General features: G+C 44.7%; 1 protein-coding gene across 3 annotated transcripts in view; it reads right to left on the bottom strand.

Annotated features, from left to right (window-relative positions):
* Positions 1-26318, bottom strand: part of ETV6 (ETS variant transcription factor 6) — a 143320-nt gene that overhangs the window by 90091 nt on the left and 26911 nt on the right. Inside the window, exon 2 of one of the 3 annotated variants that reach the window (XM_087764668.1) lies at positions 5958-6087. The exons of 1 other annotated variant lie outside the window; for it this stretch is intronic. In XM_087764668.1, the coding sequence (XP_087620794.1) occupies positions 5958-6087 (130 nt within the window). The remainder of the gene's footprint in view (positions 1-5957; positions 6088-26318) is intronic. One more of the 3 variants, XM_087764669.1, reaches the window with a different exon arrangement.

The raw sequence follows: 26318 nt of genomic DNA, 5'->3' as shown, positions 1-26318 counted from the left end.
TTCCTGTCTCACTACATACTTTCAGTTCAATGCATTTAATATTCTAGTAACTAAATAACAATATGCTTAATGCTTCGAAGTGGCTTTCCAGCTGCTAGCCAAAATTGTAGAATAATTAACAGGTGCCAAAGGATTAATAAAAGGAGCAGCATAATTAATAGACACTATACAGAAAAAAAATGGATCCTTGGCAACCCTGACAGCGTTGTTGTTTCCTCCTCCACTTAATTGTTTCCTGCATTCCTTAAAAAAAAAAAAAAAGTGCCCTTAAAACACAAATGATGCATATAAGCAACAATAGGATCAGGAGAAAGAAACTCATAATAAACTGCTTTCAGGTCTGATAAATGTCTTAATTTAAAGAACCTGCCCAACTGACAGCCCAGCTGCCTGGCCTGCCCTATTACTCATGTCCACACTTAGGGGTTATACAGAGGGCTTTTTGGCAGAATGTGGTACAGCTAGGGTCACAAAGATGTTGAACCAATACAGAGCCACTGGACTGGTCCCCACCAAATCAGAGTACCAAATACCAATATAAATAGGCATGCAGAAAGATTCCTGTGCAACACTCACTAAAAACTTAAAGCCTTTAATATAATAATTGCAGAAAACTAAATAAAATTTCCCTTCTGCCCTCCTTAATGAAGGCAGTAGAACGGACAGTAATTACAAGGGACACAGAAATACTGAAATAAAAAATGTGATCTCACTGGCTGTATGCGACCAGGTCTGGATACTCTGAAGTTCATCAGAATCAGCTGTAGCCTGGAACACATCGCACACTGGAAAACCAAAGACCAGAACCCAAGCCTATGTTTGAAACAAAAAGTACTCAAGCGATTTTACAAATAGGTCCTTAGCTTTCTCCACCACCACGACTCTCCCAAGAAGTGACTACAGTCAAGACAACACCACTGCAGTCCCAGTGTAACAGTTCTCCCCTGTGAGGTGATGCATGTATCCTGACATCTAGAGTGTGTTATTTTACTCTGAACATCAGTGCAGGGTTCAGAAAAAAGCAACAGCAAAAAAACCTAGCTGCTGCCAAGAATAATTGCTTCATGTATACAAAAAAGTACAGAAAAGCATGTGCAGTGTGCCTTGCTATGACAATGGGCTGCAGGCCTATGAAGGATGCCAATGCTAAAGAAAGAAAGAGTAATTAGTTCAGAGGAAGAAATGAATTCTTGTTCATGCTTGTATCAATAGAAAACACTGTGAAATCTTTGCCCATGAGGTTCATCTCCCTAAACAAACACACACGCGTTCCCAAGGGAAGATGCCCTTCAGAGATAAAAATCAGACTGTACAAACCAACAGAAAATGTGCAAGGGGGAATGCTGCTGCACAGGATCAGAGCATGCAACGAGTCCTATTTCGGCACTGATATTTCTGTGTCTCTTGTTGAAGAAGTTTATGTTGAAGGAGACAGAGAAAACCATGAAGCTTTTAGCACATATTTACAGTTGCTGTTGTAGAAGGCAAACCACCTTATTTTCATCTTGCATGTTACAAAAAAGGAAAAAGCTATTTTCTCTCTGATTCAGAGCATATTAATAGACACAGGGAAGGGTTCTCATATCCATCTCTTAAATACTGCATCCTCTCTCCAGTTCCAAGAACTTTTTACCACAAGGTATTGGCCATAGCACAAAATGAGTAACTAATGACATTGTACCACACAAGACAAAAATATTGGTTTTAAATTTTTTTTTTAAATAAGACAGGGGGGAGAGAGAACTTCCTCTCCGTGGTAATATGGAGTAAGTATCCTCAGAGATAAGGGGTATGCAAATAGTTTCAGGACTTCCACCTATCTCGGCATTTTTCATTATCACAGTATCTGAGCAGTCACTGTGCTAATTTTCACAACTTTTAAGAGTCTTTGCACCTGTGGTTTTTTTCATTTTACAGCAGGGAAACTAAAACAAGATGTCCAAGGTCACAGAAGGCACGAAGGGCAGAGCCTTGTGTGAGAGCTGAACTTGCTTCTCGTGAATCCTTGGTAAACATCTCCATTTTCCCTACACTTCTCCTATCTGACATTAGTGCAGTCTAGTGGAGATCAGATATGCTGCAAAGCTACCATAGCATACACACCAGGGACAAAGAGAGAACTGGAGACCACTGTACTTTCTGACTATGTACCTAAAGCAGAAAAAACCATATTCTCCAGCTCCCTTCTGATACTTGGTTTACAATGCCCCCAATACTCAGTAAGAAGTGGATGTTAGGCAAACAAGTATGTTTAAAAGTATGGGTCAAAAGTCCTTTACAGAGAAGTACAGCAGAGAAGGGTGTGTATTACCAGAAAACGATTCCCACCCTCCCGAGCTTTAAAGTTAAGACTGAATACATTGACTTCTATACTATAGGAATAGGGCAGGCTGGGAAGAAAGCAGCTAATTAAAACACGAAAGGCTGTGTGAGAAGGGGAAAGTGCCCTCCCATCACCCCCAGGAAAAGGGGTTTCTTTACATTTCTAGCTGTGTTGACCAAAGAGAAGGAGTCCTCCTCTGCACGCTTGTAGCAAAGAGGGATCTGCATTCCACCCTTCTAGAGTTCGCACTTCTCCCTTTTCCAGTCTCTAGATCAAATCAGCTCAGCATAGCTGAGACCCATTTGCTCACCAAACAGTGAGAAATAATTTATTCCACCAAAGGAAATTGCTCTACTAATTGTCCCGATACTATTGGCTGTTAGCGCCTTCAGAGTGCTCTTAAACATTAGAAACAGTGAATTTTTTAATAGGAAGGCATAAAACCCTGTCCGAATCCACAGAGTGCACTTCATGCTCCATCTGAAACATTTGTCTCTAGTCCTACCTTCACTTGGGCCAACTGCTGTTTTCAGCTGCACCTGTAGCATAGCTCTTGAACTTGCAAGCTGGCAGAAATGAAGATGTACGGGTTAGGATGGAACTCTGCCTTTATTTCGGTAAATGCCATCAGAACGTCACGGAAACAGAGAAGGAGTGGAGGCCTGACAAGCTATTGGCTCTGCGTATGACTGGAGAAACTGACCATACCTCCCTGTGGCAATGCAAGGAGTGAGGGTTGAGAGAAGTTATTACACTTCACCTAATCAACACAAACAACAGTAAGGCTGGAACCAAACAAAATCTCAGACCTAGAAAACCCTCAGATTTTGCAGCTCTAAACCCAACCTTCACACACAGAACCACAGCCTGAACTAGAAATTAGCTACTTCGCCTGACTTCTAAGGCAGTTTGGATTTAGGACCAAAGCCATCTCTCAGACACATCTGTAAAAAAAAAAAAAAAAAGAATAAAATGAGAGGGGTCCATGCAGGAATTGCAAAATCCCATGCTAATACCTCGTAAACCTCATGACCCAAGATCCAAAAGGCGCTTAGTTATTTCTATACCTGGTATTAGGAAGACTACTCCTGAAATATCATCTTCAGTTCTGTTGTCCTCACTTTAAGAAGGTTGTCTGAAGTGGGAAACAGTTCACAGAGATGATACAAAACAGAATCATGAAATCTGGAAGCTTTACAGGAAGACTGACAGCCTTAAGAACCTCTGTTCCTATCCAGTTTAGCCAAGAAAAGGTTAAGAAGTGACTTTATCTAAAAGCACCTATATCAGGAGTAGTCTTTTGACAATATTTAGCAGGAAAGGAGATAATGAGATCTAATAGTTGGAAACTGAAGCTTGACTAATTCAAACTATAAATAGGGCACTTAAAAAAAAAAAAAGGCAAATAAGGAGGATAATTAAGCATTGAAAGAACATCTAGAGACCTTATATCCTCCCCATCACTGGAGTCTTTACATGAAGAGCAGAAATCTCTCTGCATAACACGCTCTAGCTCAGTAACTGGACCTAAACACAGGAGTTACCGAGTGAAGTTCTGTAACTCAAGTTATACCAGAGATAGTTTTAGGAATTCATAATGGTCCCTTCTGGCCTAGCTATGAATCTATATACTTTAAACAGTGGTTCTAACAGTGTTTGGGTCAGCTGGTTGGTGACAGTGTTTGGGTCAATACTGACTGCACGCTGAGCTACAAAATACTATACTGCCAGGGACTACAACTAGTAAGGCTATGTAAATGTGCTCCATGTTGTTTATGACCTGAGACACCAACTTTGTGGAAGACTATTCCACAGATATTTAATGATTAATTTTCTGTGTTTTTACACTACAACAAGTCAGACTGGTGTGGAAATGCTAATGGGAAAGAAGCCTCCTTGCAAGTTTAAAAGTGTGCCAATCAAAAGAAAAGAAAAACCAAAACAGAAATCAAGGTGAGAGGTTGGATCACACCTAAAAGTATTGGATAAAAAGTTTTCACTGAGAGGAAGCGTTATAAGCTTCACACTAGCTAGCACGCTGGCTAGCTGATGGGAAGGAAGCAGGCAGCGAACGCAGTGCCCCACCCCTTTCAGTATCATGGGTCTCTGCCTTCCTGCCTTCTGCATCTGTCAGACCCAGTAGGGAAGGCAATAAGTAACTGGAAAGCCAGCCGTGATCCTAGCTGTGGAAAGGACAGACAGTGGCTCCCACAGCGTAATGCAATGGCGGGGGGGGGGGGGGCGCACCTCAGGCATTAAAAACCACAGTAGGGAAAAGAACTGCTGGAGAACCGCTTCTGTGTTGGTTGCTTTGTGTCCAAGTTTTGGGCGAAGCATAGAAATGCCCTGTAAGTGTGGCAGCAAGTCCTCCCTGGGCTGTGGCAACAGGCCCACAGCCACACGCACAGGCAAGCAGGGCCTGGGAGCTCGGGGATACTCAGGCAGCGTCCAGACGGTCAGAAATGCTGCAGCGCCAGCTCCCATTCCTGTCAGAAAGCACAGAAAAGGTACAACCTGGGCTACGCTACAGCACAGGCAGGAGAGAGCAAGAGGCAGCAGCAGGCAAAAACAGGACCATGCAGAACACAGTGTGGGCAACCAGTGATCTTGGGGCAGTGCAACTCGGTGGCCAGCAAGGGAGCAAGCACGGGATTACAGAAGCACTGGGAGCACAGTTTGCATCCAGAAAAGGAGACTGCCTGGAAGACAGCTGAGGACAGGAATGAGAATGTCTTGTGATAAACATGGACTTTTTTTTCCTCCCTCTGAAATCCCAAACCCATTTGTCAGATGGCAACGCACAAAGTTATGTTTGCTCCTGGCCCTGTTGCTTGTTGTCGCTCAAGTACCCCAGGAATGTAACACCTGACAAAAGTTTACTTAAAACCTCTGGATTTACATCAGAACTGCTTCCCCTCCAAAAAGGAAAATTCCACTCTTCCTTGTCCCCATCCTATCTCACTAACTCACCTCTCGCTGGCCAACAGCCCTTGGCCTTTCCTATTCCTCAAACACTAAATCATCTTAGCAAGGAAGCGCCTGGCTCTTGCCTTGCCCCCAGCTCCAGTTTTTGTTCCAATGTCAGCGATATGCCCTTCCTCCTTTGCAGCATCCTTTTGTGCACAGCGAAGCTCATTCCTTCTCCCTTCCCACTGCCTCTGTCAGCACACACGCTCTGTAGGAGAGAGCCTGGGCACCAGGAGTATTTAATATCGAGACCCATAACGACCTGAAAAATACCCACAGCACAAATGCACTCCACTTGCCACAGTTTGTGAAACTCTGACCTTGTGTCGCAGCACATCGCTGAGCAATTCCTATACCGTGGAAGGAAACATAGCACTTCCCGTCAAAATAAAACCTCCACATTTGTGCCTGTCATGAGAAGTCAAATCCTTGGGGGGGATCCAGGGGATAGGGGATGTAATGTACTGTATTTAAGAGTAATTTCCTTTGGGTGAAAAGAATATTTAGAAAAATCAAACCAGCTAGAGCTTCGGAAAAAAAAAAAAAGTGTCTAAAGCCAGGGGGCTTCCCTGCTGTCTTCCATAAAAATAGAAACACCTCCTCACCCCACCCCACCCCGCACCCTCCTCAATCCAAGAACGTAAGAAGCCTCCGCGCTGACACTCACGCAGGTGTGCTGGCAGTCTGATCGTGTCTTCCTCCATCCTGATCGCTCGAGGCACTGGGACATGTAGTGGTGACGAGGAAGTGTAATTTGGTACCGGGCTCACTGGAGGTGTGTACGAAATTCTTTCCTGCTGTTAAAAAGAAAGCCGGGGGTGAGGGGGGGGGGGGGGGAAGAGAGAAAGAGAGAGGACAACGTGAACTTTGGAAGAGAGGTGTGAAACCAAGGCCGGGGAGGGGGAAGTGGGTGGAAGGAAGGAAGCGTGCGCGCGTGGTGGGGGCGAGCAGCGCTAGCGATGCACCTGGCTGCCCAGGGAGCCACAGCCTGCCCGCTTGCGGGCGAGCCCTGCACGGGCGACGTGCTGCCCAGCACTGCGCCCAGCGGCCGAACGGCTTTTAGGGTGACGGGTTTAATTTCTGAAAGGGCCGTGAAGTTTCCGAGGGTCTTCTCGGAAATTTGCCAAGGGAGGAAAGGGAAGTGACACACAAGCGGGGAGACTCCGAGGGTTTTATGTTGGTGAAAATCTGACAGCAACTCCATGATACGTGCACAAGTACCCTTACAGAAAGTGCCAAAACCACTTAATCTTATGCTAACAAATCAGTCATAACCTGAACACATTTATTAAGTATTCAACACTTTACTCCTTCATAGCATTTTAAAAGAGATTAAGCAATTAGTTTTGACTTTGCTGCAGAAAACCACTCTACAACTAAAAACTACTCTATGTACCGTCGAGTAACATAGTACTTTTCTTTTTCTTGCCTAAGCTAGTTACTGGCACTTCCTTTGAAGTAGTTTAACTTGCAACCAAATAAGTAAGTCAGCATACAGAAAGCAGCTATGCAAGGACAGTCAAATAGAGTTAAAGGGCAATTTGTGAACGTTGCATTAGTTTCATAATTGTCACTTCAGTTTTTATTTCTGAAAACGTCTGCCAAGAAATTTAAGACTGAAATTTCATCTGCTCTGATGGGAAAATTCTTCCATATTCTAAGCCTGTACTCCAATCACAGCACAAATTATACCCTTTGTAAATAAACATAGCCACAATTTTACAGGAGTATAAAAAAAAATCATTATCATATGCTTTCCTGGAAGGCAATGCGTGTTATTCCCCAAAACCGTGCTGCTGACATTTAATGATGGCAGTGCAAACAGCATGGATTTACATCCACATACATACAGAAGCAAAAGAAGCTACCTTCATTTCTGAGCATTTGCAGGAGAGTGCATGTGCAGCTCCCCACCCTGATGTCTGGCAAATAGGAAAGACAAACTTGGTGCTGGAGCAAGAAAAGGCAATTACTCCCATTACGAACCACAACATTATCACGGCTGTGCAGCAGGGAACTAGACTGAGGCTGACGGAGGCACCTGCGGAACGTAACGTTAGCAGCCTCGCCACCAGGAAAGGAACAAGAGGTTTGTACAACATGAGTAAATAACTACCGTGTACCAAAGCAGAAAACTCCTCAGGCAGACTAGGTGACATGTCGAAAAAGAAATGGGGCATGGAGCACCTAGGAAGTCTTGCACCTCTCAGCCACCACTTCAAAGCAAGCCCAGCTCACTCTGGCACAAGGTGTTGCCATCAGCTGGCTGCTCAGGAGCTCACGCAAAACCAGAAGTTTCGCATCAACATCTGGAGTCCCACCACTATACTATAGCCACCACTGCTGACAGTCATGGCAGAGAAGACTGACGGCATGTGGAGAATAAATGATCCATCTCAACACTAACCATTCTGGGTTTAGATGGAGTGGGAAGACAAGCCTGGTGCACTCCACCAGCACTACGTTGTTATTTCTGCAAGTACAGCCTCCGTGGCTTTCAGCTCAGTACTTTTTAACTAGAAATTGTTCAATCTTATATTCCAGTCTCCCACAAAGCCTTTTAACACCTTACTGTATTCACTCAGTTTCTTTCTACTCATCACTGTCCAGGCAACAGCAATCCATGAGTTCACATGAATTTAGTTTTTCTTAGTTAACAAACAGGGATGTTCATTGAGACGTGGTGAAAGACATACCTGTGGAGCTACAAAACATTATTCTGCTTTCAACTTACGCAACTCCTTCCCTGACCTGAAGCGTCCGACCCTGCGCCTCACGTTCCCGCGAGGTGCAGCGCGCTCTGCCCATTCTGCAGCCTCGCTGCCCATTTGCACCTTCTCACCGCTGGCGCATTTACCAGCGATCCGCAACGAGACCAGCCACTTCCTAGCATTTCCTGCTGCGATCCACAGCTCAGATAATCGAACCACACTGCAGCTGCTCGTTTTGTTTACTGAATGAGATATTTATAAAAAGAGGAACACTTCTGAGACATCGCCACACAGATGCCTGCCGCTGCAAACAGGCACTAGAGGATAGATGGGAGACCTGAAGTCCTTCTCCTCCCTCCCGAAGAACGCAGGATACAGCCCAACCTCGGGTCACATTTCATGCTCACAGACATAATGAATCACCGCTGCAAGGACAAGGGCTAACTGGCTTCAAAGGGCCTTCTCACTGGCCAGCAGCAGGAGGAAAGCGCAAGCAGAAGACGAAAGTAAATCCAGAACCCCGTGCACTTCTCTCAACGCCCAGGAGGCACTGTATCAAACTAAGACATAACACTTCCAGTACCTGCTGCCTTTCTCTCTGCACTGATCAACCTCCTAACGGCATACGGTAACCTGGTTTATACCAAGACAGCTTCATTGAGATTTACTGTTATAAACAAACACATTTGATTCATTGTTTCCCAGTATTCATAAGAACAGGACAGTAAAAACCAAAAAGAAGTTGTGGAAACGCACAGTTACTTTTTCCACATGCCTTGGAGGTCCACAGTAATGTGTGAATTGGTAATATTTGCAGAACACATTTTACAAGGCACAAAGGGGAGTTAGCTATCCGACTCTTATTACTGCCTTTGAAATGCCCTCTCTTACTAATCCTGCATTTTTTTTCCAGCACCTTTAACCCAAATATCAAAGCAATTTACAGATATTAGGTAAGTCTTTTTCTTTTTATTAGATACACGGACAACCCGAGTTACAGAAAGAGCAAAGCTCAAATGAGCTAAGTAATTTCAGAGTTAAGCTCTCTTGGAAAAAGGAGAGCATGTGCCTCTCAAGGGCAATACATTTAACAAGTGCATCCTGAAAGAGTAGCCTTTGTAACTGTCCTGGCCACATTTCCAAAAAGGTGTGGAATGGTAATGTCACAGGGAGGTCAAGGCACTGGGCTTGTGGAAAAGTGAGCTTCATCCCTGTTTGCAGCGTGAGTCAGTAACATGGCTGGAAGCAGAACTGCAAACATCAGTCCAGTTCTGCAACCGACCGTAGCTCTGTGCTTCAGCCGCACGCGACTCCTGGCCTACACAGACGCGCGAACGCACAAGGTCACATTTGCTCCTCCAGGCTTTTTGAGGCTTTTTAGGGTCACGCTTCGAGGAAGTACCTGTTGTGCTCACACTACTGAGAACAGATCCGCTCTAATCTTCACCACTCCAGAACTGCCTAGGGCTTCTGTCTATGGGATCCATCGAGCGAAAGCATGGCTGGTATCTCGTGCTTCTAAGGTTATGCAACCAGATATTCCACTACTAGGAATTTTTCTGAAAGAATCTCCTAATCAGTCACTTGAATATTTCCCTTTGCATTAAGGCCAAGAATAGATGGTTCAATGGTAGGGTTGTTCAAGGAGGAAGGATAGTAGTGCTGGTGGCAGAACCAGCATGAACCTTGTGTGTATTTGAGCAAACAGCCTTGCTGCAGCTTAGTCTACTGGTAAAAGAGACTAAATCAATACACATTTGTTGTGGTCCTTTGAGATCATTGGTGATGGGTGCTAGGAAAGAGCTTGGAAAGAGCATTACTACATTCCAGATTCACTGCCTGTCAGAGAACTCTATGAACATTTAAACCCACATGCGACCAAATGCTCAGCCCCAAACACAAGCAACTTCAAAACAGCAGCTCCCTAGTATTTTGCCAGTAGCCACAATGAGGTGGATAAAACAGTTGGCATATTGCTTGCTGTCATGGTTTCTGAAAGGCTTCTTCAGCTCACAGTGAGTCAGGAAAGTCTCACCATGAAATTTCACCTTGACTACAATAACTGAAGAGATACATGAAGTCAACCTTTACAGAGACCCTCCTTGGGGTTTACTCTAGTAGCGGCTGGTGCTCCAACAGTGCCACCTAGACAACCAGACAGGTCTGCTGAGACTAGGGCATGCTCTCACCTGCCCGACCTAGCAGAGACAGATTGAAACACATGGTTAAGAATCAAGACAAGCTATGGTTTTGTTCTCTTTGTACTAGAAAAGTACAAAGCACTAAATATCCAGGTGCTGAGAAAACCTTAGATCAAACCATCCTGTCTAAAAAAGGAAGGTAACTCAAAAGCTATATTGACCATGAGTATCCAGTAGGAGTGTACGTAACAGCTGACTAGACTCCCAAAGCCATCGAAGCACACACTGATTTCAGTTTGAAGAATTGGGGTAGATCCTTTACAGACAAATTCTACCTGAACAGTTAGAAAATCCTGTCAGGAACACAAATAATTCATATTGCTAAAATAATAATAATGAAAAAATGCCAAAATTGCAAAATTACATTTGTAGTTACTTTTAAAAAAAAGTCTAACAGTTGAGGATGAGTGAGGCTGCAAGTAAAAATAGCTTCACGCTTTTGCTAAAATTACGCCCTTCTAAACTCCAAAGCAGCAGCCTTCATTGCCAATGTTCTCCAGCTTGCAGTCTGATAGTCTTTTTGTCCCTTTACTAACTCCACTCAGATGGCAGGCACAAAGGACATACATGTTTTTGCAGAAATGAAAATAAAATATGTAAGAATGCATGCTATGCAAGCCCTCACGTTGTCCCAATGACATGACTACTTCAGTAGTTGGATAGGATGGTATGCTAAAATGACTATTTTTAATTGATAAAGCAAAGAAACATATGACCTATGCAGCAGTTTTGAAGAAACCAGAATGGCCAACGTGGTCTGCAAATACCCTGCGTGGACATAAAAGGCAGCTGCCTCTTATCACTGTGTAAAAACCTACTCCTATATTGCACGTAATGGTACTACCCAGGGCGAAGTTAACCAAGAGTGAAAGCTGACACACGCTTGGCCCCCAGGCTGGTGGTGTATGTGTACCACTCCGTGCCTGTCTTGGTGCATTTGCAGTTCATCTTCGCTTCTCCCAACAGCCCAGACTCCCACTGCTCCCCAGAGAAGCCAGCATTACCGCAAGGTGGAGAGACACCAATTTGTGCTGCGGTACCTATCGGGAAGCCAACAGTTAGAAGTAAAAAGGGAGAACGTTACCTGTCCTGTCCTCGCAGGCCACCCTTGCTTACTCTCAGGACGGTGGTAGTGGGATGCTGCTTTAAGGGAAGCTTAGATTTTTGGGGAAGCCCTAGGCTTAGGCTTTTGAGGAAGGCCCTTGCCTTGTGCAAATCCAGGCTTGAAATGTATGGTTGTAGCTCTCAGGACTGTGAAAGCTGGTATTCTGGACACAACACTGTATGCTCCAAATCACAGAGGATGTTCAGCTCTGCAAGTAGATGGGACCAGGGCTGCTATCTCTTCAGCAAGCACACTGAGACAGAGAAAGTGGAAAGACAAGCCAAGGGACCAGGAGCTGGGGGAGCCTGAGGAGGTCTGGTTTTGCTACTGTGGATCCGCCTAGGAGTAGCAGTAGGTGCCTTGGTTACAGCAGAAGGGAAGAAATGGCCTTAGAGAAAAGGGTAGCTGGAGGGAAATGAGGTGCTTGCAGGAAAGATTCAGAAAGCCCTGTACATCTGGGCATTCAGCAGGGCAATACCAGCAAACTAGCCGCAGAGTAGCACAGGGGACAAGAGCAGGAGACTCAAGTAAGTTAATCATTAGGGAAGCAAGTGAGGGGAAGAGGAAAGTGAAGGAAGACATATGCAGTGTTCACCAGTGTTCTATACGCAATGCTATAGCTGGACATGAAAGTCCAAGAGACCTCTATGAGATGAGTTACAGGGTCTGACATAGGGAGGAGGGGGGAAATCAGAGCCCCTAAGGAACTGTATGGCACAGGGTACACAATTAAAACATTTGGGGATTTTGGTCCATGTTATAGCTTGCATACTCCAACTTCTGCCAGGGACAAAGGATCAGGCTCCAGAAAAAGTAAAGCAGAGCTCTGCAGTACCAGGGTATGAATTAAACTCTCCACACCTCCCTCCCTTCCCCCAGTTGCTGTCGTCCTCTTAATTTCCATGGCAGACTTCTCATTTTTGATCCCATTAATACAGCAATTCACATCAAATCTATAGCAGCATAATCAGCACACTATCAGTAATTAGAGAAATTAAAACAAACACAGCTCTCTGGAATGGACCTTATGCAAAGCAGCACTGGGAAAAGATTAACATCTCATTTCCTGCGCACAGAGAGCAGAGATTGTCTCGGTGACCTTAGTGATTTTGTGAAGATCAGATCCTCCCTGCCTCCTCCCTTCAGCCTGCTTCTGACGAACCTCCCGGCACAGGGGCAGGAGATGGCTACCCTCTCACATCTCAGTCCTTACTCAAGCAAATTAAAACAAACAAACAGACAAACAAAACACACACAAAAAAACCAACCAAACAAAACAAAACAAAAAAACCACGGAGGTGCAACAGTTCATCACGAAAGGGAAAGGAAAAGGAGACAGTGGGGAAGCTCATGCTTCTCCCAAAATGATTACAGCCACTGTTCTAATTAAATTAAAATCATACAGTCAGCCATATTGACGCACTCAAGTGTTGTGAAAAAGCAGCTTGCGGAGGTCAATGTTGTCGTTGAAAATGCCATGATATGGTTGCATTATTGTCTAAGCACTGCAAAATATCTCAAATTAGCAAATACAAATGAAGAAAAAAACTAGCTGAACCACATGCTCAAAAAGTGTTTCTTCGCTGAGGTCACTGATAATATGGGGGAAAAGAGAGTAGAAACAGGCTGTGGGAAGATAATATCAGGTAAAACTACAAGATAGTACTAAGGCAAAGAGCTTAATAAGATTCAAGAAAGGATTAGTCAGTTATATTAATAATGAAGACTGTTATCCATAGATATCCCAGCTAGGCAGCACAAAATATATATTGGAGGCAGATTCTGGTTCAGAATTCAGAAGCTGAATCGTTGCACTCAAAACAGGAGTAAAGCCTTATCAGTTTGAAGTGGGAGACCCTTCCAGCCCCCCTTCTGCAGCAAAGCTCTAAGAAGAGGCAGTAAAGCTGGGACTTGGCCCACCCGACCTACTACTTCAAGGCAGAAGTCAACCATGGATTCAACTGCCTGATGTTAAGAAACTATCTGCCCCCGGCTCCTTTCCACATGCGACTCCAAAATTTGCGTTATGGGGTTGTCACTGCAACATTCCTCCAGAGAACTTGCTCCTTACCTCTGTTGAAGCAGGGCACGGAGAAAGGTGAGCCACTGCTCTGATCCACAGGGCAACCCCTTTTGTGCCTACATCATGATTTTGTTAGCACACTCGCTTAGCATAAAGCACCACAGAAGGCTAAGAGAGAGTTTATTGCACAGCTAGGAAAAAAAACACGTGAGGCTTTGAAGTAGTGGCCAGTGAGTAAGCAGCAGGGAAGCAGGGAGGGCAATAGGAGAAAGACCTTCCAGGCTTAGATATCTGCGCGTCAGATATTTCACTGCATGATTTTCAAGTTCTCTTTTCTAAAACAGGGCGGGCTGGGGAGTCTCATCTCTAACATACGGTGGTTGTACAATCCTGCTTGTACGCGTGGGAATTCACACCCTGAACACCCGTGATTGGAGTCATGCACTCATTTCAGTGCAAAATTTCTGGAGGCCATGAAACTGAGATGGGAAAACTAAGGGGAAACATGGTGTGCAGGGAGCTGCCCTCTCACGTGTTATGGGAAAGGAGAACCCTGGAGCTCCTCTGCAGCGTCTCAGGGCTGGCATGGCAGCACAAGTGTTTTCACTCAGTTGCATTACGGAGCTGTCACTGTACTGGCAAGCTGCAACGCTACTGTGTATTGAACACATTTCCAGGACAAGCATCATTTCTGGTCTTTCTACAACAGGTGAGTGTTGCTTTCTGAACATTTTTACCGAAGCTACAATTTCTGTGAACAGGATCCTTCACAACAGGGGATATCAAATATTTCCATAGCATGAACCACAGGTCAGAACTGTCACATGGACGAGGTCAGCTCATTCACCACCATGGATTATCTACGCGCCCATTGGTTAAGTAGTGGAAAAATCATGGGAGAGTAATTCACATGAAAGTCATAGCTTCTTTTAATCCTTAGCCACTGATGGAAACAAAATTCCTGAGCAGCTATAACACTCTGAAATACACATTTTAAAAATACAATTTAAAAACATAAGAAATGACCCTTCGCGTTCCCATTGCACGACTGGACTCTGCTCCCATCTATACCTGCAAAATTCTCCGGTGATTTTTTTAAAACAATGACTCTGGTCCTGATTTACGTTAGTGGAAGTAAAGTCCACATATGGGCCTCAACCTTCTTCTTCTCCAGTTCAGTCACTTAAGTTTATTCTCTCTCCTTATCTACATGAAATCAGTTTGAACCTGATGGTGAACAGTGTGCATATATGCCTGTTTGGAAACAAATTGCATCATGATATGCCATAATTATCTTGTATCTGTTACCATTTGAAAATATAGGCACACCCAAAAATCAGCTACTATAACAAACTGAAAAAAAGTTGTTTGTGTTTGATCACATAGGCGCCTACCCTGGTAAGCATGAGAGCATCTCTCCTCTATGAAGAAAAGTTATCCACTGCTGGAGGCACAAAGAAGACAACCCTGATAGCAGGCTTGGGTTCTGGCACTGGAAGACCATTTCAGACCAGAGAACTGGTGAACCTACTTATTATCTTGTGAAACAACAGTTTAATCCTGCAAGTTTGACATCTTTACAACTTTCCTCACGGGTAAAACAAAACATGATTGGCATACACAGCACCACCGCATTTTCATGACAGCATTTCATCACATTTCAAACTTCTGGCAGAATTCCATGAAAAAGGACATACCAAACACAGAGAAACCTGGAGGTGCCATGATGAGGTCTAATCCTACACCTTACAGTTGCTGCTCCTAAAGGTTCATGTGGTGCAGAAGTAACCCGGTAAAGTAACCCACAGCACAGCAGGGAGTATGCCATACCCTCCTGTTCAACACCACGACTAAGTAGGTAAAGGCAACTTTCCAGAGGGAATCTAGGCCAGCCCAGGAAGAAGATAGCTATAATAAGGGCTGTTGGTAAGAAAATGGGCAGATCCACTTGGGTGCTCAGGAAAACTGAACAGAATGCATGAAGAGAGAAAGACGGCCAAATAAAATACCCATTTCCAAAGACTGTCCTAATAAGCTAGTCCAGAAACAAGGGGCGATGGATGTTTGCCACTATAAAATATCAGAAGGATTCAGGTTATTTGACCCCCAGCATAGTAAATGCAGAGAGAGGGAGTTCCTAAAAAGGACCACACTTGCACTGACCTTGTCTACTGTACCGAAATTGGATATGGAAGAAACATCAAATTACGATCTTCCCCTCCCACTATCTTTCACCTACTCCAGCCACTTTAACATGAACAACATGAGATCAGTGTGACTAAAAAGGAAACTCTAGCTGACAAAGAAGAGCATATAAAAAACAGCTGGTAGGATTTCACTTAGAATATTGCATCCTGCACATTTGCAGGCTCTTCATCTGCATCATACACACACACACACACAGATGTATATATGCAAGATAGACAAGTTTTACAAGAGTCAGAAGGTCTAGCTTATAAGGAAGGAATAAAGGAACTACAGAGATGAAGTGAAATATGACAGATATAGCTCAACAGCCAAAAGGAAATAAAAACAGAGGAAAGGGAAGATAATCTGGAAGACATATTGCAGAAGGATGAGCTAATGAGAAGCTGTGATTAAAACATTAAGCTGCAATGGGAGACCACTGAAGGCAGTTGAATTACATCAAAAGAAGTAAAATCTGCAAGCAGGTCAACCTGTACAAGAGTCAGGTTATTTTTTACAATTTATTTAACAAGCTATTTAACAGCTTTTGGAAGGTCCCTCCGGTCAGCAAGCTATGGGTATGAGAACACAAACTAGAAGAAACTGAACCTTTTGCTGATCAATGCATCAGACACAGGATATTACTGAGAAAAAGTAAACAAACCACCTGGGGGATAGCTTGAGGCACAGCAAAATCTTTTATTTCCTCTAAAACATGGCCCTTCCGGCACAGAACCATCGGGATTGGCAGAACTTTAAGGAGACTTTTTAAATATGTTTTGTACAGAAACAGCTGGGCATGGTACAGCATATCTGATTCAAAAGAAGAAAAGATGAGCTTGCACATGTGTTTGAAAAGAAGCTGAAGCTCCCAAGCAAGCCGTCCTTTTAAGAAGGGGTAGGTGACAGAAGGAGAGCAGAGCCTGATTTTGACAATATGGTCTCTATTCCAGGGACAATAACAGGGTCGAGTGATGGCTCTTTATTAAATGCTTTCTCCTCCATTAATGCTGCACACTGATGATTTGGCCATTACCATTAACAAATCTGCAATGTCCCTGCCTGAAGCTAATAAGTAATGAACTAAGCAGGTGAATATTCTGTTGTGTAAGGAGTGCTATTATCAGTCCTTTCCCAACTGCACTGAAAACAAGAGATGCCTTCCAGGTACGACCTGTCCATGTGACAGGGTACATCCCACACAGCCCTTATTCCTTCACTCTGGAAATTCCAGCGACACTCCCAGCACTCAGAAGGGGAACAAGTGGATCACCCCCTGCGTAGTGGTGCTGTACGGGGCTGGGCAGCAGATGCCGCACCGCAAAGCGCAGGAAAAAAACAAGCTCCACAGAAGCAGTTCGAAAAGAAATGGTGAGAAGGACAGGAGTCTGTTCCCAGACCTGCTACTGACTCCAAAACAAGTTGTGGCATTACCACAGCCCTCATTGCCTTCATTGTGCCAACAGGACAATGGGATAATGCTGAGCCCACAGGTCTGTCAAGCCCTGGGATGGCTCAGCACAAAAGTCTCAGTTTAGCTGCTCTCCTTCTGCCATAGCTTTTCCTGTTCGTTAAGTTCCCCAATTGTTTTAATTGTTCCTTTCAACCTTTGCATCACTTCTTGTTCTTCCTCAAATTATTATTTTGTTTTAGTTCATAATCCCAAAGCATTGGTTATGATGTTGCTCCTGGCAGAAGAGAAGTGCTGAAGTTTCACTCTGGTTATCTTTGGCTTGTTTTCACAACTAAGCACTGCTGGTTCACAACTGAATGGACACTAGTGAGAGCCACTCTACCCTTACCAAGACTGCTTATGAGCTGCAAATATTGCCTCACTACAGAAGTGACAAGCTTGGGAACTGAGCCAGCTGAAATGGAGTAAATTGCAGCCATCTTTAAGAAAAAGAGTAAAGTGTTAGTTCTGGGCCTGTTTTGACTCAATATGAAGGCTTGTCCATGGTCCTCATCATTACACTATTTAAATACACCCTATACTACCTTTACCCCTTTCCTGCAACGAAGAGAAGCCTTATTAAACTCAACTTTACAAGTGGAGGGACCAAAACATATGCAGATTAGGTCATTAGCCCATCAGGAGCACAGGGGCTGAGCAAAAACCTACTTCAACACCTTAGAAAATAATATTCTCTCCCAAGAACTCTATCGGGATCTGAACCCAACTGTTAGGACTTGACATTTATACAGCGATAGCACTCAGAGGCAAACTGAACCACGGGGCCACTGTCCAAGGCACCACAGAAACACCAAGCAGAGGACAGCCCTGAAGAGCTCAAAGCCGAAATAGTCAAGACAGAGAAGCATCAGCGAAAGGATCTTTTTGAAGCCTATTTTACAAGTAGGAACAGAGTTGCAGGAAGAAGCAGCAAGTTGCCTAAATCCCATTTTGACCCTCTGCCCACACAGCCATGTTTCTGGAGTTATGTTGCTGCCCTGGAAACAGAAGGATGAACTACAAAAGTAAGTAAAATGCCATGGACATCACACAGAAGCTCTGAGAAGGCATCATTTCACTTTGCATTTTAGCACTGATTTTAAATACCCTCCCCATGAGCACTTCTGATTTCTAATGCTCCTCCTTGTCAAAGCATTGACTGAAATCTTTGGACTCACAAGTGTGTAGCAGAGATGGCCTGCACCAGAAGAGAGCTGTGAGCCCGTTCCAGAAATGTGTCCCTCCTCTGCCACAAGAATCAGGACAGAGGCACTCCAACCCTTCGCATGGTTACGCAACAGCACAGATCCAGTTAGCAAAAGGCAGGTCTCCTTCCTCCGACCCAACTCACAGCTAAATGGCCTTAAAAACCAGCGCAGCTTTCTGCTGGCACAGGCAAAGCAAAACAGGGGGGCATCAATCACCCCCATGTAATCAAGCAGGGTGTGTTTAACACTCAAGCTGAGCTGTAAGACTGTCAGAGGAGATGGGGGAAGGAAAAAAAAAAAAACCAAAAACCAAACAAAACCAAACCTGCTTACAAGAAGCATGACAAAACACTTCTTCTGTTCCTACAGCCAAGAAGGTGACTGGGACAATTGCCCAAGAATAGGAACGTTCCCAGCATCTGAGGACACACATGTCCCTTCTAGCAAGCATCCCCCAGCCCCATCCACCACATGCCCTTCCCGGCAGTCCTGCTCATACATAGCGACGGCTGAGGTTTTCATTAGGGGAAAATTAATCAGATTTTTTCTTTCTTTCTTTTTTTTTTTAGCTGGCAACAAAGATATTAGACTTTTCCTGGCATTTCTCCTGTTTATACAGGACCTGCCAAACCGGTTGTGTGATTTTTATGCTGCTTTCTTTTCCACAAAGTCCTTCGAAAGGCAGAATAACAGAAAGCAAATAAGGAAAAAGTTTGGTTATATAGGTCCAAAGATCAACCCTTGGTAATGCAGCTGAAAAATCAAAAATTAACCAGAATCTTCCTAAATTTATTTTGAATATCCAAAGACCGTGGTTGTTTATGTTTATTATTAAGACTGCATTGAAGTAGAGCAGTTGTTTTGAATGGTGAGAGGCAGTCCCATTTCAAATTGTTTAACATCTAAATAGATACACGGCAGATAAAATGAGAAACTAAGGCACCGAGCAGTCAAATGAACTGCTCAAGGTCAGGCAGAGCCAGGGACAGAAAGCAGGACTTCCAAGCACCCACTTGGCTCCCTGCATATTAGGTCACGCCACTTCCCCTATGTACATGTGCCTAATTCCCAGCCGAGGCTGGGCTACTGTATGTGGACGTGGATGCCTCACCTCCAACACCAAACAGTTCCTAATCCTAGAAAATTATGCTGCTTTCTCCTCCTACCACACACTAGACAAAAAATAATTCGTCAATTGCAACTGCCTGGCTATAAGTCCGTTGCCAGAGATCTGAAGACCAGAAGTGGTAACAAATTTTATAGTAAACATTTCCCCCAATACATGCAATCTTGCTAAAAATCAAAACATTGCACCAAAAATAGCCCTTTCAATTACTACATAGGGTTGTTTGGGGTTTTTTTTGTTTTTTTTTTTTTTTTTTTAAACGTTGAGGTTTGTTGGGGTTTTTTCAGAATAACTTATCTGCAGCGCAGCAGCACACTGTGCTGCTACACTTTCCAAGTGGAACATTTGGTCTTCGATTCAGAAGAAATTTCCGTTTCAGTATCAGTTTTGCTATCCACATTCAAAATCCTGAAGCAAAATGAAAAATAACATGCAAGTTCAGTTTTCCATTCGGAGTGCTCTTGTCTTGCTCTAATGTCAGAATTTCCCCACAGAATGAAAATGTTATGGGCATTGAGGAAAAAAAAAAAGCGCGGGGGGGGGGGGGGGGGGGGGCGGGCAGGGGGGAGGAATCAATCAAGTGTACCAAAACAGTCATCCTACCCACACAGCCCCGGGTGCCCACTGTTTACTCAGGTGTCCCTGTCTTCTCCGATGACACAGAAAGCACGGCCTTCCCCTCCAACGCTCGCGTATCGCTCCGCTCTCTCACCCTTGAGGCCACCTAGCACACACGCAGTCTGCCACTCAGATGGCCCCAGTTTAACTGACACAGTAAATATTCATTTTCACTGGGCTGTATAATAAAGGATGAGATAAAACCTTGAGCAAATAAACGGGCAAAGTTCGAGCTTACAGCTGCTCCTCGTGGGCCACTTTGAGCTGACACACCTGCTTCTTTGGCAACTGGTTTTGCTCCCAAAGACTTGGGCTTTGCAGGGCTGCCTCAGCAGGGCTGGGTGATGTGCTTATACAAGATCTGCCTGTCAGCCAGAAAGATCCCAAAGCGACTTACAAACAATTTATGAGGGATTTACAGGCTCACTGCACAACAAGTGAATGGGCACCACTGCTTACACACCTGCAAGCAAAAAAAATCATTCACCAGGTTCCAGTTACACCAGCAAGGCAGCTGTTTGGGAGCCCTTAAAATCAGCTTAAACAAGAACAGCCAGCCCTCCCAATCCTGCGAGCTCCACAGAAACACCATCCCCTATGGTTGTAAGCTGTCTGAGCTGGTCCAGCTCCCTCCATGGCCGCCATGGAGGGGTTCAATAGTAATATCCACATATGTAACCACATAGCAGCGTGAGAAAGGATCCCTCGTAACAGCCTGGATGCTTAAAACTTGCGTGGATCAGACTTCACGGGCATAACGCAGCCATCCTACAGAGACTCCTCCTCTACAGCACACATCCTCGAGCTGCTTTTAGGCTCAGACATACAGACATCCCACTGATGGCAAGCGTGGGTCTTCGCACCAGGAGAATCCAATCTGAACGAGACCGAACGGCGCATGCTGTATGCACGATGGAACACTATCCACGCAACAAACTGCATTCATCGTGCAACCAGCAACCACTCCGCTTGCCTCCTGCCTGCTAACCCAGTGCTAAAATCACATAACTTTGTGAGCTGCCACAGAAAACTATAATTCTTTATTTATTTACCCCAAAAGCTGCTTCTCTTCCTATCCCCATCCAGACCGGAATCCTAGCAATAAAAATACAATGATCCAAGGCCCCAGACTGGAAATGCTAAAGCTACTGACACATTTAAAAGCAGAGTAGCCTGGTTTGTAAGGAAACCTAAAACTTTTCGTTGGATTAGTTGATGTAGGTGGAAGAGTGGACAGGCTCTCAGGCACAGCTCTGCTATCTTTCAACACATGCGTGCATATGTGCACATACGCTTATTTATATATGCGTATTGTTACGTATCGCCATTGCAACTTTAACCTTAATGTTAAAATTTAGAGTAGTAATCAGGAACCTGTGCTGAAACTCATCTCAACCTGCAACTCTAAAAATAAATGCAAGATCTTACTCTTTGACATTGAATTAACTAATCTTAAAAAATAACCGTGAGCAAGCATGCGCATTCCTACTGACATAGGGAACTACCAGGTTTTGCTGAACATTGGAAATTGCAAAAGTGGGAAATGGAGATACTAGTATCTTTAGTGAGCAGAACTACCTGCTCCTATTACTTGCAATAGCTGGCTGGTGACATAGCCTGTGATACATGGCAGCATGACAATACCCCTTGCCATAGCTAAGCCCATAATTACAGACCAGCTGAAAAAAATGCATCACCCCTGTTGGGAGATGCATATAGCACCATTGGCACAACAGAAATTATTATTAGATGTATGCAGAGCTCCTAGTTTGGGGAGAGAATGAGGAAGCCTGTTACTGACAGGTGAGAATTTAGGGGCACAAATTCTCTACCACATGGGAGAAAAGAAAAATGGGAAACATTGATGGCCCCAGATATATCAAACAACACAAGAGAATCAGATCTCACTGATGGGGATGGAAAGGAAACACAAGACACCCATGAGAGCAAGTGGGAGGAAACCCCATGAGCTCCCTGGTCTGTAGTAGCAGCAAAGATTCCTACCTTCAAGGTTTAACTATGAAAGCTATGAAAGTCATAAAAAAGCATAAATATCTTTTTTATTAAAGGTGGCGGGGTTTTTTTCCCCTCTCTGTGGAAACGGAAAGTTCTAAAGGCGCTAGATGCGCAGACTTCAGATGCAACAACTGCAAATCCAAATACCTCAGCAAATCTTAGAGAACAGAGACCAAAGTATGTGTGTGCTCACTATTCAGAATACCTACAGGTGCCTATTAATACAATGAAGAAAGCAGTCTCTTTTTCTGAAAGAAAAACATTTTATTGCACCCTCACACCCTGGCAAAATTAGTCCTTCTGATTAAACCAAAATCAGAAGTTTTCTTTTGGTCAGTGTGGATCCATTAACACCAGCTGACTTAGACAAAGCCTACCCCATTCTGCACAGAGAGAACAACTCAATGCTAATCTTGTGATAGAACTCATTGCTATGCTAGGGGTCACCGAAGGTATTTTTTGTCCTGTATTAATTCAAACTAACTTATCTCAGTACGCACGAGAACAGACACTACACAGATCCTGCACCAAACATACAGCATGCCATCGGTCTCAAAAGCAGTGTATGAGCCTAGGAAAATCACCCAAAGCAGTCGTCCTGAAGCAAACGTTGGCTAGTAAATTTTACAACTGCGTTAGTTAACGCGAGTCAATTGTAATCTCTTCCTTGCAATTTATACTGGACCACAAATTCCCGTCTAGTCAAAGCTCAGGGTTTAGTAAACAATTGCAGGGATTTAATTGCTGTTCCTTACCACCCTGCCACCAGGAGTTACAATCCCGAAGCAGACTAGGCAGAAGGGAATGCATCAGTGCTCTTTATCCGCTCCAGAGCAAAGTCCAGGGGCTTACCTGAAGCCACTGGGGGCTCAAATCCAAGCAAAAGTGACCCTCAGGTTAAACAGAGGCATTTGATTAGCTACACACAGTGACTGCATCAGCAGCTGCAGAGTTAATGTAACTAGGAGTGCTCACTCTCTACTATTTTCGTAACTTGAGCTTTGGTGACAAGGAGTTTCAACCACTCTCAAGGAGAAAGCAACACTCTAGTGGAGGTAAGGATGTGCATATAAACAGGAGAGAGAGTAGTGGGGAAACTGGAGTTTGAAGGTATACTGCCAGGCCAGTGAGGACAAATCTTCAGTGGTCAATCTCTCAAGACTTTTTTTTTTTCCTACTAAATGATGCTATTTAAGGCATGCAATCTACACCACTACTCAAAAAAAACCAACAACAGAACCCCACACCACACTCCCCAACTCCAAAAAATCTAGCACAAGTGATACAATCTGTGTTTTCACATATTACATATACATTTAAAATATCTACCTCCCCCTCCCGCATGTCTACAGATTATTCCTAAAGTCCTGGCAGCCAATTTGTACAGCAATGAGGGTAATCCCAGGTGCAAGTGCTTTTGTTCCCTAACACAGATTTACACAGGCAATTTGTATCATTAAAGAACATTAGCATCCACATGACTACTGGCCTATCTATCTTTTTCTTTGTATCTTTTTCTACCCATCAATTTCAGAGACTGTTGTTTCAGAGAACGGGGGAGGGGAGGGAAAAGCTTTGTTCGCTTACACACACTGACACCAAATCTAGGCCAAGAGTAGGTAAATAATCAGCACCCAGAGAACCGGGCCTAATTTCTAAACATATACATAAGGCTGTAGTTGTCCACGCTAACTATTATTTGCCACACCAGTGTAGACAGCAAAAGCCTAAATAAGCTTTGATGGCTGAGGAGTAGGGTCTGATTGAGCTTTGAGAGCGCAAGGGGTAAGGCCACGTAGATCCTCTCACCTCTTGCACTAACACTTGAGGTTATGATTCTCTGCTGCATCTATACAAACTTTGGCCAAAATGCCATCCCAGTCTTCAGAAAAATTCAGGTCTATCTATATAAAAAAATCCGTACCCAATTATTCCATGGGATATATGAGCACTTTAAGGATGATTGTGCAAACAGTAGATGCCACACGCTGTTTCGTTGCTGTCATTCAGCTAGAACTTAGAAATAGAAATCTTTAGTCAAAGACCTCTGAAGCCAACGGGGGGCAGGGGGATCTTGCAAGAAAAAGACAGAAATTATTTCTTTAGTTAAATTTTACCTACACTGACGCAATAGATCTCCTTCACCATTGTAAACCCCCTAAGTCTACCTGAACTTTGGCCTCATTTTCTTCAAGTTTCATGCAAAAAGCAGGCTTCCAGACAACTTGGACGTGGTTTCATCCCTTTAAAAGTACTTGAACCATAGATTAAACAAACTTTGACTCTTCTTAATCTACTTACCATGGGGATGGCTGTTCACACTTCCCTTCACAGCTTGCCACTGCTGAAGTGTGTCTAATGTCACCCACGGTAAGTTAAGATTTCAGGTGGGGAAGCAGCAGCAGGGGCAGACGGATTCTTAAGACGCAAAAGACGCTGCTCTTGTGGTGACATAATTTGTAATGAAAAGCCACGGGAGAAATCTCCTGCCTCTCTCAACTATGTCAAAGCAGAATTTTGTCAAGTAAAAATCTTGTCCAAAGCTTCTCATCAGTGGCTCTAATGGAGGAAATATTACAACGTATTTCCTTTTAAACCAGTGTCAGCTGCTTCTGTCAAACCACAAACATCTGATCATGGAGCCCTTTATAAACATTCAGCACCAGGCAATTTTGGGAGGCAACTAAACCGTGGCACAAGAGAAGGGCTCCAGGCACTGAAGGAAAAGCCTGCTCTTACACGATAGGTCACAGCCACCTCCCCTTGGACAGAGCTGAGGGAGCGAACAAGCCTGTCTCTCACTACGGTCATTCCACTAACGCCCATGCTCATTGCTTAATCCTATCTCAAGTCCTGCGCCACGTCCTTCCTAGCAAAACATGAAATCAGCAGGAAACAGAGGCGGTTTACGGACTACACGCTGCTGCCGAGTGCAAGCCTGCTCATTCGCAACAGCAGTTAAATTTAGTACAAAAGAGAGGGCCTGAAAGAAGGGACGCTTTGCACCACTGGGCTCACAAGCCCGTTTGCTTTAGCTCTTTTCCTCCCATCCTTCCCCTGCCCTTTTGGAAAGCACAGTCACTTCCTCACCAGCTAGCAGGAGGATGAAAATTGAGCCGAGCAGATGTTGCAAGGCTCGTGATAGAGGGTGATGAACATTAACATACAGAGTACATGCATAATAGCCGGAGAGGCAGAGGAGCCCGGGTTTGAAGGGAAGACCTCCCGACCCCAGGCGGTAACTCTGCCCAATCAAGCTAGCAGATGGGTGGCAGCAGGTCAGCCTGAGCTACGTTGGGATCACAAAATACATCATGGCAATGAACCACCTGCTGATTAAAGTTACTGGGGGATAATTTCAATATACCTGAACTTGAAACTCTGCCTGTAGGCAGACAGGAACGGCACCTCAGCCGTACTACTCCTAAACCGAGCCGTGTGCCAGCAGTAAGTAAGTTCGTAGCACGGTATAAACTATGAGGGAGAGGAGTCTCTTCGCCCCCATCTGCCCACAGAACAAGGGGACTCTGCTGCAAGGCAAACCCTGTACTAGAAATGCTGAGAGATTGTGCCAGCAAGGCCTGGGGTGGGATGAGGCCAGGCACATGGAATTGCCCTGCATGCCTGGCCAACAGAAGGACAACTGGCAGCCGCCCTCGTTACGCTGGCTTCAGCCTGCGTGCTTTCTTTTCATCTATGGCTGTGAGAACGTGGGGGCTCTCAGCAAAACATCCCTTTTACACCAGTTCTGTTTTGACAGTCCTGGGCGGATTTCAGGAGCACCCGCACGGCCAGTCACAACGCATCACGTCAGCAGCACTGCCGCCTTCTCCATGCAGCGCCTTTCAAAGGAGACCCACATCTTACACCCACCTTCTTCACGCATAAACAAGTGAAGCATGTTTCCAAGTTCGCCTCTCCAGCCAGCAGCAGAGCCAAGTAAAGTGGCCCAGCTCCCTCTCATCATCACCCCTGCATGGCCATGCCACATGTAGGGACACCGAAGCATGGCAGATGTGTTTGGGAAGAGGGGGTACGCACCCAGTCTGCAGTAGGGACGGTCGCCGCTCCAAGGTGCCACGCAGTGAAGGGCTGCCACTTCTAAAGGAAATACAAAGAGATGGAGGCTCCACAGAGAGCGAGGTCTGGGCTGGCTTTTGCCAAGACAAGCCGTACCCGAGAAGGCAGGCTGCTGCCCAGCACACCTTATCTAGGCAGCCTCTCTGAGACACTTCGAGCTCTGGATGCAGTGGGGGTCAAGATCCATCTGGGATGGCTCTGCAGCACTGGAGCACACGAACCAAGGGTCCCCCCCACCCCCCGCACCCTCTCCAGAACAAGCCCTTTTCCACCAACAAATAAAGTAACTCCCACTGCCAA

This window comes from Nipponia nippon, unplaced genomic scaffold (assembly GCF_047370975.1).
Source record: "Nipponia nippon isolate SJK-2023a ecotype South Korea unplaced genomic scaffold, ASM4737097v1 scaffold_3, whole genome shotgun sequence".
In the NCBI taxonomy this organism is placed as follows: Eukaryota; Metazoa; Chordata; class Aves; order Pelecaniformes; family Threskiornithidae; genus Nipponia; species Nipponia nippon.
The sequence above is the reverse complement of the archived record's forward strand: the minus strand, read 5'-3'. Positions and strand labels throughout refer to the sequence as shown.